Genomic DNA, 18,402 nt, shown 5'->3' with positions numbered 1-18,402 from the left:
GGTACAGGGAGTAACACCCACAACAAACCTGGAATACTGGAACACTGTAACTCCGGAGACATAAGGTGTGGCAAAGAAGCTGAAATTTTTCTTTTTTGGCATAAAACACACCCGGGAACACCCACATCAGTCCCCAGCCTGGTTTAGTCTTATGTCCCCCATTCTTTTTTGTTTTTTAATGGTATTTGTTAGGCGTTTACTATGTACCAGGCACTGTACTAAGAACTGGGGTAGATACAAGCTAATCAGGTTGGACACAATCCCTGTCCAACGGGGAACTCACAGTCTTAATCCCCATATTAGGGATGAGGTTACTGAGGTCCAGAGAAATTAAGTGACTTGCCCAAGGTCAGATAGCAGACATGCAGCAGAGCTGGATTTAGAACCCAAATTCTTCTGATTCCCAGGCCACGAGGCCACACTGCTTATCCCCATTCCAAAGGGGATAGGCCCAGCTCTAAGGCTCTGAACCATTTTCCCACAGCCCTGTTAACTCCAGTGGCCTGTTGCCCTTGGCATTCTCCCTCACCAGCATCACTACCATGCCTGTCTCAGGAGGGACACAAAATACTGGACATCACCCTAAAACAGAATATTATGACTACTTTTATATCTTGTTGAAACTTCCAAATACTCCTTCCAAATTCCAACTGCTTTAACTTCTACATGTAAAATACAATTTTAGTCTATTAGTGCTTCAAAATGAATTTCTGACAGAAATGAATGAGGAAGATACAGTCAGCAGTTAGGTCGAATAACTAGTAGTACTTACTTCATTATCTACTGCTTTACTGTTAGCGAAAGTACAGTCCGGAGGAATTTCAGTAAGTTTAGCAAGTTTCTCCTCTAATTGACTTCTTTCATTCTCGAAAGTAACAATGGTGCTCTCGAGTTTATTGCTGGGACTTCCTTTCTCCAATCTATGATTTAAAGCCAGAAAATTTGTTAAAACCATTTAAAATCCCAAATTCTTCATTTCAGAGTTCTTACTGATCATTCCAGGTTGGGGACACACCTTTTGCCTCCAATAATTATAAAGGGTCAGCTCAAACTCCCAGACTTTCGATGTCAAGGAGTGTTCTGAAACCTGTAATGTAACTTTTCTACTTAAAAAAAAAATTCTACACTTAGAGAAATTACAGGAAGAAATCCTATTTGCCTGTATTTAAAAATAAAGAACAACAAACTTTACAGTCCCGGGTAGTGCCACTTGAAAAATTTAACACATCTGAAAAGGAAACAGCATCTTGCAAGGGTGAATGAATTCGTGGAGTCACAAATTAAACGGCTAGCAAGGATCCGGACACCTATGGGCAGAACCAAGATTCATGAATTCTAACTACTCTTTCGAGCCCAATCCCAACCACTGAGAAGGTAAAATGGGCAACAGCTGGAATTTGGTATATCTGCAGTGGAAGTAAAACCCGAGGTTAAAAGCCTTATGTAAAGTATGAGGGATAATGGCTATTTCTCAAGCCCTCTCCTCTCCAGAAGGAAATAAAAATGGATAAGAGAGTACAGGAGTTGGGAAGCTCCTTAGAGGGCAAGGGCAGTGCTTAGTACAATGCTCTGCACACAGTAAGTGTTCAATAAATACCATTGATTAACTGGCTGATTCAGAGAAAGGGTGGACACTATCTCCACCTCCCCAAGGCCCTCAACCCCAGACAACATGGGGCCGAGGGAAGCACCTGGTTCTGAGCAATAACGTTCAGCCACTTACACAGAGCTTCCAGTCAGAAAATAGAACAAGTCGGAGACTGGGAATTTGGGGATAGAAGGATTTACCTACCAAATGTTTGCAGAACCTGATCTTACAGACTTACAGGGTTGGATTGTGGAGCTTTGTTTCAAAGAAGCAAACACAAAGAAGGAAGATCCATGGTTCGGTCCAATAGAAGGCAAAAAATAATGACTGGGACCATGCCAAAACAAATGAGTAGTTAAGGACTCAAGAGAGCTCATGCTAGATCACCTCCGTGGCCCAGCTAACTCACTGTTCTGTCTCTGACGGTGTTAGTAACAAGGAACCTCAGAAGAACAGCACAGGGTTATCCTGCTTCCAGCCTCAAGCTTAGTGACGGTAGCTTCTACGATACCTAACGTTTCCATGTGCTGATCCACACTTTTCTTGAACTACTGATATTTTCTGTCTCTGTAATGTCCCAAGATGTAAAAAAATAAATAAATCTGATTCTGGTGAGATTTGACCCTTTGAGTTCATCAGGGTGTTGCCTCTTGCACCACAGGATCTTGCAACAGGACATTTTTATCTACAAAATCATCAGATGGGGAGCTCTGCAAGGGCTCATTAGATGTTTTCCATGTTCCAGAACTAAGGATGCTTTTGACTGGGCCTTCTAGAGCAAACAGCTCAGCATCACGGGCTGGGAAACTGCACCTCACCAAACAGACAAGGCACTGAACCAGAACTCTGCAACACAACCCACTCAGTTCTGAGGACGGAAAATCAACATAGCATAGTATTTCACCGGACACGATATAAGCAACTTCAGCAGCACCACGTTATATAAGGCAAAACCTTAGAATTTGCAGATAGTATAGCAGGGCTGGAGGACAAGCAAAATTTACCTTTTATCAATTATAATTGTCAAAAATTCAACTCACGCTGATCTTGTTTTTTCCATGGACTTTTCCAACTTCTTAATTTTTTCTTTTAAATATTGTTCTTGTTTCTCAACATTTGAATCTTGTTTATTCTTCTGTTTCTCTTCCAAATACTGACTTACAATCTTGGCAAAATCACGTACTGAAGAGATTTGGAACCTGAAGGAAATAATGAGATGATTTAAACTACTTCTTAAATGACTGAGCATTTTGGGTGTATACACTACTGAAGGTATTGGTCGTGTGAAGGTCCAGACTCCTAGCAGAAGTGAGGAGTAATTAAAAGAGTACGAGGTCTATTCTGATAAGCCCTTTCTCTCCCTGAATTCTTGGCCAACAGGAGCCTTGGAAGAGCTAAGCCAATCAGTGATTCAAGTAGGAGTTTTAACACCCAAACGAAGACATTCGGCTTCTCCTTCCTCCCTTAATAATTAATGATTACAATATTTGTTAAGTACTTTCTGTGTGCCAAGCACTGTTCTAAGCACTGGGGTAGAAACAAGGTAATCAGGTTGGACATGGGCCCTATCCCAAATGAGGTCTACGCTCTTAATCCCCATTTTAGAGAGGCACAGAAAAGTTAAGTGATTTGCCCAAGGTCACAGAGCAGACAAGTGGTGGAGCCAGGATTAGGAACCCATGACCTCTGGCTCCCAAGACCATGCTCTTGCCCACTAGGCCATGCTGCTCCCCTGCCCTTTCCTCTGGGTGCGGTGCTTTCTTCCCTTCATGATGTTATGGCAAGTCACAGGAAATGTGTTTTTTGACACTTCAGGGCAACTTGAGGGAAAGAGGGGAGACCAGATGTGAACCTGTTGATCAGTGCCTGGCACAGAGTAAGCACTTAATATGATTATTATTACTTGCAGAATATATAATAATAATAATGTTGGTATTTGTTAAGCGCTTACTATGTGCAGAGCACTGTTCTAAGCGCTGGGGTAGAATCAGGGTAATCAGGTTGTCCCACGTGAGGCTCACAGTCTTAATCCCCATTTTACAGATGAGGTAACTGAGGCACAGAGAAGTGAAGTGACTTGTCCACAGTCACAAAGCTGACAAGTGGTGGAGCTGGGATACCTCAGGAGGGCATAAGATTTGGCTACACGGGTATTTACCCCAACAGTTCAGGGTGCGGGAGGGAGGTGTGGGTGTGGGTATGTGTAGAGTCAACCTCGCACTGCAGGAAACCTGCTCCTGTGGTTTGAATTTCGCTTCTCTTTTTCTTTCCCTGTATTAAATTTAGAATTCCTGTACTACTTAACATTTTGACTATTGGGTTTCATATGAAAACATCCATAGGGCCATGAACTTTATTCATGATTTTCCACCATTATCCATGGTCGAATTTTGGGGCAGTGAGTGGGAATGACAATACTGAGGTTACTGTGACTGGAATCAAGGTCCAGAAACTGAAGGGATAGGAAAAAACTTAATACACTACATTCCCCAGAAAGTCTAGGTCTGCATTTCACAGAATCCCTGGGAGTGAGAGCCAGTCAATAAGAGTGGATCCTTTTCAATTCACAAAAGGGAGCCCTAACCCCTGCTCTCTTCCAGTGTCTATGCCCTCTGAAAGCCTTTCTGACATCCTCCCCCATGAACTGACTTGTGAATACATAGGATCATAAATCGGCTGTGTACCTAAGGAGAGTTTGTCTACATAGTTGTACTAGTTCAAAGGTATATCGAGGCTCATATAATTTAGGGATGTGAAGGGATTTGAACCTGATTTAGCTTTCTCCTTTCTCTCTTGGGATATTAAACTAAACTTCTCCCCATAAGATCTGAGTATTTGAAAAGGATCTGGTGAAACCATTAACTTTTCCCCGGTTCCTCTGATAGCTTTCAAAATAGTTCCATGGATTGCGGCCTGTATCTCGTGGTATGCAGTCACAGGATTTTGAAAAACACAAAAATCTATAACATGTAAATAAGATATATTAGAATCAATTCCCTACTTTGTTTAAGAGGGCAAAAGAAACAAGCCAAACTCAATGCAATGGAAAAGACCATTTTTCTCCATCACCCTGCATTTTCAAAAGGCAGAAATCCTGCCCGGCAAATGATGGTCCACGAGGCCGAGCTTCTAGATCAGTGCTGAACTTGTGTCTCTTTGCTATAGGAAGAGGCAAGAGTGACTCTATCTTTCAATTCAAGAGAGTCTGATACACAAGAAGTAAAATTTTAATCTCATATGTACTCATTTTTTTCCAAAGCATGTGTTTTCATTTCACATCTTGGATAGAACACACTTAAGAATTTAGGGAACGTTTTTCTAGTAATATGCATCATTATAAAACCTTCAGTAGAACCATTTAAGTTCAACAGAAGGGCTAAACAAAAACATTATTTATTTGTACGAAACACAAGACCGTAGGATGCCATGCTTAGTCATGCTAAGTGAGTGTGAAACCCATAAATGTGAGGTCACGCTTTGTGCCTCAAGGTGTCACATGCGAATCTCCTGGCGCAAAAACGAATAATCAACTGAGCCTTGGAAACACTGGCACCTTTTCTGTCCCTCATGGCTTCACCCAGAGTAACGGGTCACCGGCTCCCAGCTGCAGGCTGGAAACAAAATTGGAGGGAACGCTGAGCTTGATGTGGGCAGGACTGTCTGTTTATTGTTATACTGTATTCTCCCAAGTGCTTAGTACAGTGCTCTTCAAACCGTAAGAGCTTAATAAATACGACTGGCTGACTGACCTCTCTTGGTGAATGCTAATGACCACCCTTAAAATCACAGAAGGCTGTCAGACACGTAATAAATTACATATCCATAATTTACTTATTTATATTTAATGTCTGTCTCCCCCTCTACACTTTAAGCTCATTGTGGGAAAGGGAACAATTCTACCAACTCTGTTATAGTATACTCCCAAGAGCTTAGTACAGTGCTTTTTGTATAGTAAGCACTGATTGATTGATTGACTTAATCCAGGAATATTCCAATCTGGACAGGTAAACCAAGGCATTTAAAGTGACAAGAGCAATAGGGTGCTGGTTCAAGATATGCTGACTTGTTTACTCATCATAATTCCAATTCTGAAACACCTATACATTTCCCAAAATTGTCCAGGAAAGCCTACAAAATTCTGACATCGCCCCAGCTAAATCAGGACGTATGGTTAAATTAGGGCAAGATGAGTTAACGGCATTATAAATAGCAAAGGTTTTCATTCCCTTCTACATAAAAAGTATCTGATTTCCATAAAGCAAAGGCACAGACATTTACCAAAGAGAGGCTGTGATGGCTCAATACTGCTATGGAGCAACAGAAACTATGGACAAATGATTTTGCTTGCTTTAACACCTGTACCAAATAAGAAGAAGAAAAAAGGTCATAACAACATGCATAAAAAATTTGAAAATGGGACTTACATAAAAAAAATTGCAGGCAATTTATCAATCTCTTTTAGCTTCTCAACAAAACGTGCAAACTTTACTTTTTCATTTTCCGGATTATCATCGACTTGAGGTTTAAGGTACTCCAATAGTTGGTTCACCTTAAAAATAAATAAATAAATGAACAGCAAATACTATATGTAGAAGAAAAGTTATTACACTGCACAGATTCCCACAACTTAGTAAATTTACTGGCAATACATTAAAAACCTTTATCCTCACTTAGTTACAGCGTGGCGCAGTGGAAAGAGCACGGGCTTTGGAGTCAGGGCTCATGAGTTCGAATCCCAGCTCTGCCACTTGTCAGCTCTGTGACTGTGGGCAAGTCACTTAACTTCTCTGTGCCTCAGTGGGGATTAAGACTGTGAGCCCCACATGGGACAACCTGATTCCCCTGTGTTTACCCCAGCGCTTAGAACAGTGCTCTGCACATAGTAAGCGCTTAACAAATACCAACATTATTATTATTATTATTATTATTATTATTATTATGTAAAGGAGCCAACATGGAGCAACAAAAAAATTGTTCAAAAGTAAAAAGCAGAGAGTACACTGAAATAATCAAACATAGCTTTCTAGTACCCATGATGGAGTGGTTTTGATACAGAATGTTATATGAGAAATCATTATTCATTCATTCATTCAACTGTATTTATGGAGCACTTTATAACATTTGTAAAATGGTGACTGGCTGCTATTTGCCCCCCTGACGAATAGGAAACACTCACTAAAGCTTGAAGGAGGTAAGTTTAAGACTAACAACTGGAGGTACTGGAATGGAATAGTTACACAGGAAGTTGTACAGAGGGGAAATATCAATAGAGGCAGGATTAATAAATTTGACAGGTTCAAATAGTGTTATTAGGAGAAAAATGATAGGTCAATTAGAGAAGCAATATGGCCTAATGGGTAGAACACAGGCCTAGGAGTCAGAAGGACCTAGGTTCTAACCTCGGCCCTGCCACTTATCTGCTGTGTGACCTTAGGCAAGTCACTTCACTTCTCTGTGCCTCAGTTCCCTTATTTGTAACATGGGGATTAAGACTGTGAGCACTATGTGGGACAACCTGATTATCTTGTATCTACCCCAGCGCTAAGAACAGTGTCTGGCACAAAGTAAGTGCTTAAATGGGGAACAAGATCAGACTCATTTTCAAAAATGCCACAATGGGCTTCTCCTGAATTGGTAAATTAGTTTTCCGAACAACTGACAACAAAGCTAGTTCACATGATCAAAATTCAGAAGACTCAACAGACCTGGGCTTGTCTGCCTTGGGGAGTAAACAGCTTTCCATTAACAATCCATTATCAAATTCTACCTCTCTTGGGGTTTAGAATAAATTTTTTTAATTTAAAAATTAATAATAATAATAATAATAATAATAATAATAATGTTGGTATTTGTTAAGCGCTTACTATGTGCCGAGCACTGTTCTAAGCGCTGGGGTAGACACAGGGGAATCAGGATGTCCCACATGGGGCTCACAGTCTTAATCCCCATTTTACAGATGAGGTAACTGAGGCACAGAGAAGCTAAGTGACTTGCCCACAGTCACACAGCTGGCAAGTGGCAGAGAAGGGATTCGAACTCATGACCTCTGACTCCAAAGCCCGTGCTCTTTCCACTGAGCCACGCTGCTTCTCATGCTTACTGTGCTTACTGTGTACAGAGCACTGTATTATAAGCACTTGGGAGACTGCAATAGAATATATCCCCTGCCCACAATGAAAAGTAACTAAATAGGTTTAGAACAAGAAATAGCTCTTGGTTCTCTTTAATTACACAGTACTATGCCCATCTGACTTACTTCCTTTAACCGACATAAAAGTACATTACTTCTTACAGATCATGACGTATCATATACCAAGTTACCTTTACAACTACATGACCCTTTGCCCTTGGGACTAAGAGAGTCAACAGGCCTCCCCAAATACCTTACCCATTCCTAGGAATGATGCATGCATTTCCTCACCAGAAAAATCTGGCAAATCTGCCAATCCAATATTCTGTTTCTAACTCAACTGTATATTACTCAAATATATATTACAGTACCTTTTCTCTATGGCCAAGCTCAATCCAGCTGGTTATTTCTTTCTTCAGTTCCCTTTCATAATTTTTTGCATCTGCTTTAGTGATCACTACTTTATTCTTGAAAGCACTGTATTCTTCAGGATGCAGTTCCTTCCGAACAAAGGGCAAATAATTAAGGTGCAAAGTTCTCTTCCAGGTGTACAAAAAAAAAATTCAGCCAGTTGAGAAGTACATACCTGTGCTCTGGGCCATTCCTGCCAAATATCTGCCATGACGTCATAGAGTTGAATGCTTTCTCGTGGGGAAAATGCAAGGTCTGAGGGAATTCCATATTTTTCAATCTTAAAATCAAATACAAAGAGCAAGCACGTTTTGTCTACATTTTAACCACAACTTGAGTATTCGCAGCCTCCCAAGGCACGTGTTCAAATATCCCATATACGCTATTACTTCCTCCTATCTTATTTATTTGTCGCCTTATCCCACTAGACGGAAAACTCTTTGAGGAAGGGAATCTAGACTCTAGCCTTGCAAGCTCCTCCTCTGGAACGTAAGATTTTGGTGGGCAGACAATTTGTCTCCCAATTCTGTTATACTGCACTAAGCACTTGATAGAGCAGTGCTCTGCACACAGAAAGCTCTCGATAAATATAACTGATTGAAGGAACCACATATACAAATTCTACCGCACCCTCCCGAGTGGTTAGTATAAAAGATTACTAATTAACAAGCGCATCACATCCAGTCTAACACTAATGAATTTAGTAAAGTGCTTTATACTTACATGATTGACAGTTAATGCGGCAAATGGATGATAGTGATCGATGGCAAAGTCATCATTCTTCAGAGAGCACACGTATTTTTCTAGATCATTGTACCTCTCTTCATACTGTACTGTAAATACATCAATGATCAAATGATTTTTATCTGAAATTAGAGCCTTATGTTGTCCTTACATCTTTTTAATAAACATGGCAAATATTCCTATTGATAAAAACATGAAAGCAAACTAAACAAGTGTTTCACGCCTACCAAGTCGAACTCTATGTGATTTCTTCTCTGCCTTTTGAACCTTTTGTTTCTTTGAACCTTTTAGGGCATTTGCAGATACAGAGCTTTCCGTTGTGTTTTCCACATTCTGCCAGTACCTTTTCACCAACTGCAACCACCTATTAAAAGGAAGAAAACTTGAAACACAGATGTAGAGTCCAGAAAAATGCAAAACGTGTACTAGATTTTACAAAAATAAGATTATTCCACAATTTGTAAGGTGATTTAAAAACACCTTACTATTAACGTAATTCCAACTATCAATGACAATAATATTGAACCGGGAAAGTTGTCATTTACAAGAAAAAAAAACAATTAAATTTTCATTGTAGCTTTCATAATGCTTCCACCACTGTACCAGTGTGACCACAGAGCTAATGACTAATAAATCAATGGTATTTATTTAGTGTTTACTGTGCGCAGAGTACAATATAACAAGAGTTGGTAGACAACTCTCTGCCCATAAAGAATTCAGTCTAAAGGGGGAGGCAGATATTGAAATAAATTATGGAAACGTACATAAATGCTGTGGGGTCGATATCACGTGCTTTGAATGGGGCAGACGGAAGCAAACAGGTAGTGCAGAAAGGAGAGGGGAGGTGAGGAGAAAAGAGGGCTTAACTGGGGAAGGCCTCTTGAAGGACATGTATTTTAACAAGGCTTTGAAGATGGAGAACTTGGTGTTCTGTCATATATGAAGCGGGAGGGAGCTCCAGGTTCAACGGAGGACATGGGCGTGGGGTTGGTGGAGAGATAGACATGATCGAGGTTCAGTAAGTTGGTATTAGAGAAGACAAGCATGCAGGCTGGATTGTAGTAGGAAATCAGACCAAGTGAATTCGAACAGTGCTCAACTACTAGATGTCAAAAGTCAAAGACTCCATTTGCCTAAAGAATTTCTCACTATAAAAAAGTGAACAGTACACTGGGACAGAGCAACACAAATATCACATGCATAAAATAGCCGGGAGCAATCCTCCTTCTATACTCCACAGTGATTGGTACTGGTCATGTTTCCGTCAGAGTTTAAATAGGGTGTGGAGAAATGGGAAAGGGTCCAGAGAAGACCAGTGAGTCAAATGATGGAAGGGCACTAGGTCCCAAGAGAAAAAGATAAAGGAATTGAGGACCATGGGTGGTCTCTTCCTCTAAGAGGAGGGGAGAGTAACTCTGACCACTGAGATAAACTAACTCTGTTTGAGGCCAAGGGGTGTATATTTATAAATCTCAACCCCATAATCCCAGAAGAATTGACTGATTTTCTTCCATTCCCTTTTTCTTGTCATTTGTAATTCAGAAAAATCTGCTTTGGATACAATTCTTAAATTTGAATTTTACTGTTGAAAACTGGGTCAGAAACCACCATTTGCTTCCATATTTTATGGAAAACAATACATTTTAATCAGAACCTGCCCCGTTGGGGGCGGTGGGAGGAGGAGATTTGGCTCTCTAGAACTGCTCCAATTATATTGAGAGAGGCTGGGCCCCAGAACAAGATGAAAAATGAATTTGGCATGCCCCAGGCTAAAAGGTTTGGGAGCTGCTACAATCAATCAATCACTGGTATTTATTGAGCGCTAATTGGCTGCAGAGCACTGTACTGCACTACACAGGAATGTGGTTCTCATTCAACCTGACCAAGCAGAGAACCAATCACCAATCAGCCAAGCAGGCTGTGGGCACCAGGACAGCATTTCCCAGCATACTGAATTCAGCTACGCGTTTAAATCTAGAGCTGTCCAGAGAATTGTTTCCCAGGGGAAAATGAGACTCAAAGGATTGTTTGGTTTCAGAGGGAACTCACTTTACCCATCTCTTTTTTAGAACAACCGAAATGCAATCTGGGCGTTTCAGTCATTTGTAGAGACTGAATACATGGAGGTGATCAGTGAGGAACTAAAATTCCAGGCTTACTCAGTGAGGTGCTTTGGGTTACTTATGGTTGCAGACAGAGCCAAAAAGGGGCAGCGGATCATAACAAGGATGTGTTCCCAAACGTCTGCTCCGATTTCTCCGCCTAGACAATGGACCTGTAAGGTGGGGGGGGGGAAAGAGATTTAAAATGATAACATTTCTTTGAATGTTTTAGGGGAATATATTCTTCTTTAGGCATGGGGCTAGAGGGGAACTGCCCCAACCCTAGTGCTTCACCCCAAAGGGCAGAAAGGCCAGAGGAGCTCCCAAGTGAGCTGGGGAATCAAGGTTCCCAGGTCCGCCATGCCAGAGCCCTCCCGGCCTCCTCTGCAGGGATGCGATGGCGGAGCACAGATCCACCACTGCCTTGCAGACCGTCCCCATGCCCCACACGCCCACCCACCCAAAAACACCCAGAAGGATCCTCTGCAATCTTGGAGAGCTCAGCCCGTCTCAGAACTGTGAAGGCGAGAGCCACTTTGCGTGGCCAGGCTTGGAGCTGCCGATCTAAATCATCCGTCTCTTCCCCAGGAGCAGCAAAGCCTAATGGAAGGAGTACAGGCCTGGGAGGCAGAGGACCTGGGTTCTAAATCCTGGCTCCACCACTTTTCTCCTGTGTGACTCCGGGCAAGTCACTTCCCTTCCCTGGGTCACAGTTCCTCATCTGTAAAATGGGAATTAAATCCTACTCTACTCCCTCCCCCGACTGCGAACTCCATACCTAAATGTCCAAAAAAGTGAGAGTCTTCTATCTACCCTAGGACTTAGAACAGTACTTGGCACACACTAAGTTCTTAAATGTCAAAATTACTGTTAATCATTAAGGATCATCCAGCAATTCCATCCCTCCATAATGAGAATCAGGCAAATTGAGATTTAGGGCCTTAAGAAGACCTGGTGATGTGCACCTTGACAAGGGCAAAAAACACAGGTCCTGCATTACCAGATCCTGTAAACTCACTGTGGGCAAGAAATGTCTGCTTATTGTTATATTGTTAATTGCTTAATCCAGTGCTTTGCACACAGTCAGCACTCAATAAATATGAGTGAATGAATGAACCTCACTAAAATGATGATCAGAGAAAAACCCCACAGAACCTTGACTTTGACTGGAACCCAGAGGAAAATCAGTCACTGATGATAGAGCTTGGTGACGCTGATATGCTAAGCTTCCTGAAAGCAGGGATCATGCCTCCTAGCTACTCAATCTCCCCAGACTTAGGACTATTCTTCTTACATTAAGCACTCAATAAACTTGACTGAATGATTGAACCGTTGCAATGATACCTCCTTTGTGTAAGTAATATTGAGAAACCCAAGAGGAGTATATAACTCATTTTTCTTAAAGGAAAACTAAAAGGAAACACGGCCAGAATGATACATTAAGTTAAATTACATTTCAGTCACATGCTTTTTCGGCCACTGGAAACAAGAGTTTATTTACTGAATTATTTAAATGGTGAATTGAAATGGGAAAGAGACCTACCTCATCAAATATAACATATCTGATCTTCTGAGCCCATTGCTGGTGTTGAGGGGCTAGCAGCAGGATTTCTAAACACTCAGGTACCGTCACGAGAATCTGAAGACAAACACGTGAAAGACAGTAACATTAAAAATGAGTTTACATGATTTAAGCAGGAAAAGGTGGTAACGACAACAGGCCTCGATGGACACACCCACCCAACTCCCTCATTTTCCCACCCTGCTTTCTGGGAACCACATCAGTGCTACTTTAAGATGTGCGATTATACAAACACCAATTCTGAGGAGGTTAAAGAGCAGAAGGAAGGGAATACAAGAATTAGGGATGCACAAAAATCTAATTTCCTTAAGTGATGCAATTGCTGGCCCATATTAAGTCCAAGAGTGAACCAAGAGCAATCAATCCCTGAAAATAAGAAATGAAAAGTCTTTGTTTCGTTCTAAACCCGCTTTCCACTTACAATTTGAAACAGATAACCTGAAAGCGGTGAACATCACATGTCCTCGCTAACCTTGGCATTTTCTGCCACTTTACTTTAAAAGGGCTCTGGTTTCTTGGCTGTTTGTGAAGGAAACTATATTTGTGTAGCATAGCTCAAAATTCTCAGTTGTTTGGTTTATCTGCATACTACTTAAAGGAATTTCCTGTTTTAATTCACTGTTCTCTATTTTAACATCTGTCAGCTGATAGCTGGAAACTCCGCATAACCCACTTTTTTTCTGGGAAGGGGCAGTTCTCATCAATTCTAGTGTCTGCTGACTGTGTTGCTACTGAAGCCACTCCTTTCCCATCTTGGTCCCCGCCCACCTTGAGGCGAACCAGCCCCGGATCACCGCTCGCAGCAAAACACCCCCGCCAGATTCTACCTTGTTCTCAGGGAATCCTTACTAACCACTGGCATGGGTAAATTCGCCAATCTCTCTCCCCAGGGGACTGATGGAGAGGAGTAATCAAGCCGCATGACTGAGTGGCTAATTTCCAAGTGAAAATGATGCTTTCCCTCAATTTCTCTATGTCTTACCAGCCAGTAACATGTTACCAAATATGAGAGCAAAATGACTTCATTTGCTGGCCCCCGTTTCCACTGGAGTCAGAGGTTTCCAAAAATTTGCTTTGTGATTTGGTAGCATTTTTGTTTTCAAAAAGAGCAATATAATAATAATAATTAGGGTATTTGTTAAGTACTTACTATGTGCAGAGCACTGTTCTGAGCACTGGGGTAGATACAGGGTAATCAGATTGTCCCACATGGGGTTCACTTTTTTTTTTAAATCCCCATTTTTACAGATGAGGTAACTGAGACACAGAGAAGTTAAGTGACTTGCCCAAGGTCACACAGCAGACAAGTGCCAGAGCTGGGATTAGAACCCACGACCTCTGACTCCCAAGCCCGTGCTCTTTCCACTGAGCCAAGCTGCTTGCTTTTTCACTTTAACAACCTATGTGAGCACGGAGAAAAGTCTTAAAAACACTCTTAACTTCAGTGCAAAAATCCAATCTTGAAAACCACTTAAAGAATGAGTCAAAAGTTCATATCACTTTGACTGGAATTTTACGATGTTCATTTAGACCCACTACCTTGGCTTTTTTTGTATAGAGTCCCCTGCCTTTCAATCAATCTTATTTAGCATTTCACTTGCCCAAAATTTTCATCAGAATTAAATTAGTAAACTTCTAGAATGGACTTTGAAAAAATTAAGTGAAAATAAATTACCTGGCAGTTCATGGCATCTGTGCGGTAATCCCTCGTGAAAACTCCATATATTACTAATCCGTGAGGCAGGCTTTTGGTAAACTGGTTATATATAGTTGCGACCACTTGATTTATAAGAGCCTATCATTTAAAAAGAAGTTTTAAGATATTTTTGCACTGGGGCCTTTAAAAATATATATTTTTTAATCTACAGATCAACTTTCTGATTACTAATTTCAGTCAACTCTTCCTGGTAAATGGGGACAGGACTAGCAAAGACAAACAAAACCTCTACTGTAGCTCAACCCTACCTTTATAACCTAAGCAGCTAAAGGGTAGCAAAGCACAGACTTGAGTACCATTTACTTAACCAGTGCAAAAACCTCAAGTCGTTCCTTCTTCCCAAAAGAGGGAGAGAGAGCACCTTCTCAAAGACAAGTTCCACCCATATGACTTCACAGCAGGGAGACGCGAGTTGGGTGCAAAACTAATAATGAACCTTTTCTGAACAAAATCTTAACACGCCAGATGTGATGGTTAAAGGCATCCAAACCTTTGATGGAGAAACATAGACAACGACCCCTTCATCGCTCTCTTTCAGCACTTTCTCCATGCAGTAGTATGAGGCGTATGTTTTACCAGATGAAGTTGGAGCAACGATCAAAGCAGACTCATTATTGTCCACGACATCGAGAAGTTCTCGCTGTTGGTTGAAAAGTTTACATGAGGCTATTTCATATTGAAAACATACCTATCAATGAATATTTTCCCACTTAGAAAAGAATTTGCATCTTAATTTGGAGAGTGTAGTACTCTAAATCAGAAAATAGATCCCAATATTGGGAGTCAGGAGAGCTGGATTCTAATCCTGACTCTGCCACTTACTTTCTGTGTGATCTTAGGCAAGTCACTTAATATTTCTGTGCCTCAGTTTCCCCATGTGAAAATGGAGATTAAATAGCTATTCTCCCTCCCCCTGACACTGTGAGACCAGGTGGGCTGGGGACTGTGTCCAACCTGATTGACTTAATGATAATAATTAATAATTATGGCATTTGCTAAGCGCTTACTATGTGCAAAGCACTGTTCTATGCACTGGGGAGGATACAAGGTGATCAGGTTGTCCCACAAGGGGCTCACAGTCTTAATCTCCATTTTACATATGAGGTGAGGGACAGAAGTTAAGTGACTTGCCCAAAGTCACACAGCTGACAAGCAGCTTAACCGGGATTTGAACCCATGACCTCTGACTTCCAAGGCCATGCTCCTTCCACTGAGCCACCCTGCTTCATGGTTAACTTACCATGTTACCCCAGAACTTAACATAGCGTTTGGCACAAGGTTAGCTTTTAACAAATGGCACAATTATTATTAATCGTACTCACTTTTTCATTAAAACTGATCTGAACATTCATCAGCCCTATCATGCTTTCTCCCTATCTCCTTATCACTGGCCAAATGAGCCCTGAAAAGGCAGCAGGGGAGGTGCATCTTCTTTCCCACAAAGGCCTCCCAGGTTAAGCTTAGGTCTCAGGTGGCCTTAGAGAAACCTGGGTGACAATGGTGGTATTTGTTAGGCGCTATACGCCAGGCACCATACTAAGCGTTGGGGTGGATTCAAAATACAAGCAAAGCAGGTCGGACAGAGTCCCTGTTCTACATGGGGCTCACAGTCTCAATCCCCATTTTAAAGAATGAGGTAACTGAGGCACTGAGAAGTGAAGTGACTTGCCCAAGGCCACAGAACAGACAAGTGGCAGAGCCAGGATTAGAACCCAGGTCCTTCTGACTCCAGGGCCCGTGTTCTATCCATTAAGCCATTCTGCTTCACTCTAAGCAATCAATCCAAGGAATTTATTGAGCAGTAACTGTGTGCTGAGCACTGTGACAGCCGCTTGGAAGAGAACAAAAGGGTATAGTGGGTTGACCTGTTCCCTCCCCATAAGGAGCTCACAGTCTAAAGGGGGAGAAAGACACTGAAATAAATGACTCAAAGGAGAATGGGCGAGTACTACGTACATAAGTGCTGTGGGTGGGGTGAGTATCAAGTGCTTAGGTGGTACAGACCCAAGTGCACACATTACGTAAAAGGGAGAAACAGGACACATGAGGGCCTACCCAGGAATGGCCTCTCTCTCCCTGTATCTGGGAAACTCAGATCCATTCATTGCTCCTACTCCTCTCTCCTTTCCCTTCCCTCCACTCAGTCACTCACTGATTCACTTCCCCTCACTACAAGTTTATCAGAATTCTTGAGGGCAGGGAGAAGAGTCCTGAGGTTACTGAAGAAGAAATGACACCCACCAACTGTAGGATTAACTCATGCAATTAACAGTTTAAAACAGCTTTGTACGATGACGCATAATTACCTGCCACGTGTCTGGTATAAAATACTGTACTCTGGGGTCCGGATCCGATCTCTCATCCCTGAACAAATGATGCCCCATCTGTTGCAGCTGAAATCGAGCAGCTCCCATCTGAACAGAGTACTTTGAAATCTCCTTGTCGCTGCCTTTCTCCATTATCTACAAAGAGTCATTTAGTTTTGATCATCCTGACTTCTCTCAGAGCAAAATAAACATTACGTGAATTATCGGACCAAAGGGTCACTCAACCATCGTATGGAGTGAGCGTTTGGATTTGGACAATGGGGTACAGTGAGGGAGGAGAAGAGTGAGCTCTCCTGCGGACACCAGGATGGCAACACCTGCCTCCCCAAAGAACGGCTGAAGACTCTCTAGTGAAAGGAGAAATGCAAGGAGCAGCTTGTACTTCCAACTCTCACTCTGCTCTTCATGATTCATCCATTAGTTGGAACTTGGGCCAATGTTACGAGGAAGAGCTGTGACGTCCAAGCAGCCTCTGCCATTGAGAGACCTGCTCATTCCCATCACATAATAGCTTCACTGTACAAACTAGGGCAAGAGGGGGATGAATCTGACATATCCACCATATCTGGTCAGTGAGGAGAATAAATCACTCCATTTCATCTCTTCTACACTCCCTGCAGGAACCCAAATGCACAAATTCAGCTTCATCCCTGTGTTTCTGGGACCTTCACAATTTACTAGAGAAAAAACAAATGAGTAGATGAGTGGTGTGTGTGCACCTGTGTATATGTACATGAAGTGAAGCTAATTTTTTAATCTCAGGAGACCAACTGGAGCAGAAAGAGTTAAGTCAATTTTTTTTTCCATTAACTGGAACCAGGACAGTAGACTAAATCGAGTTAAAGGACATTTATTAGAATACACACCCTCAAGGAAATTAAGTATTGCATCTGTCTAAGCCTAGGTCTACAGCAGTAAAGTGAATGATGGTTTTAGTAACTATCTAGTGACTGAGCCAGAATCAAGCCCCAAATCATCATTCTTTCCCTTGAAAAAAATCCAGGTTTGGGAGCTTGATTTTTCTAGAATTACCCCCACACTTTATTTTCACTTACTCTTTATAGATTGAATCTATGCTGGACGAAGGAGGAGGGAGAGACCGAGTCTCTGTCTCTCAAATACACACACACAGACTGTCTCTATATTTGCCAAAGAGCAGGAGACAAATTATCTCTCCCTCCCTCTCTCTTTCTGCCCACCCCCCCAAATTGTACAGTTGTGAATAATTATCAGGAATAAACTATTAAAATAGTGTTCACTGTTCCTGTGTCTTTGACCAGGTCTGCTGAACAAAATTATTCAGTTCATTCGGTAATTCAGATATTCAGATAATCCAGACCAAAAATCATTTTGCCCTGAGTTATTATCTTGAAAGGTATTTCACTAATACTTAATTTTTTTGTGGGGACACGCTCTCAAATTGCCTTTGACGATCTATACAGTCTGATGTGCTTTACTAAGTATATATCCCTTTTCTATGTTTGCAGTGTACAATAAACCATTAGTTTCATGAGATTATAAAAGGGAGTTAGCCTAATTTTGAGATCAATAGATTAAATCACCTAAAAATGTCATACCTAAAGATATCTATTGTAACAAGGGTCTCTAAAACTAACCTGAGAAGATAATGAGCATGCCAGGTTGTCAAATCCAAGGTATTTTAGATATTTAGCCAGTTTTTGTAGATGTGTCTTCTGTAAGTGTTCTTGATATTTTCCATAGATTGTATGGATCCTTTGCATCACCTGCACTGCTATGTCCAAATCTTTTGATTTTTCTTCTAAATCAAAAGAAGCACTGG

The 18,402-nt window shown here is 41.5% G+C and overlaps 1 protein-coding gene across 2 annotated transcripts in view; it reads right to left on the bottom strand.

The window, feature by feature from the left end:
• Nucleotides 1-18,402, bottom strand: part of LOC100077504 (probable ATP-dependent RNA helicase DDX60) — a 61,829-nt gene that overhangs the window by 17,739 nt on the left and 25,688 nt on the right. Inside the window, exons 15-27 of one of the 2 annotated variants that reach the window (XM_029076584.2) lie at nucleotides 18,218-18,378; nucleotides 16,581-16,736; nucleotides 14,765-14,914; nucleotides 14,233-14,352; nucleotides 12,519-12,614; nucleotides 11,033-11,148; nucleotides 9,101-9,237; nucleotides 8,853-8,962; nucleotides 8,305-8,409; nucleotides 8,090-8,218; nucleotides 6,013-6,137; nucleotides 2,629-2,787; nucleotides 773-920 (exon numbers count right to left, since the gene is read on the bottom strand). In XM_029076584.2, the coding sequence (XP_028932417.1) occupies nucleotides 773-920; nucleotides 2,629-2,787; nucleotides 6,013-6,137; nucleotides 8,090-8,218; nucleotides 8,305-8,409; nucleotides 8,853-8,962; nucleotides 9,101-9,237; nucleotides 11,033-11,148; nucleotides 12,519-12,614; nucleotides 14,233-14,352; nucleotides 14,765-14,914; nucleotides 16,581-16,736; nucleotides 18,218-18,378 (1,712 nt within the window). Of the gene's footprint in view, nucleotides 1-772; nucleotides 921-2,628; nucleotides 2,788-6,012; nucleotides 6,138-8,089; nucleotides 8,219-8,304; nucleotides 8,410-8,852; nucleotides 8,963-9,100; nucleotides 9,238-11,032; nucleotides 11,149-12,518; nucleotides 12,615-14,232; nucleotides 14,353-14,764; nucleotides 14,915-16,580; nucleotides 16,737-18,217; nucleotides 18,382-18,402 lie in introns of both variants that reach the window. The other variant, XM_029076583.1, reaches the window with a different exon arrangement.

This window comes from Ornithorhynchus anatinus, chromosome 12, assembly GCF_004115215.2.
Source record: "Ornithorhynchus anatinus isolate Pmale09 chromosome 12, mOrnAna1.pri.v4, whole genome shotgun sequence".
NCBI classification, from domain to species: Eukaryota; Metazoa; Chordata; class Mammalia; order Monotremata; family Ornithorhynchidae; genus Ornithorhynchus; species Ornithorhynchus anatinus.
The sequence above is the reverse complement of the archived record's forward strand: the minus strand, read 5'-3'. Positions and strand labels throughout refer to the sequence as shown.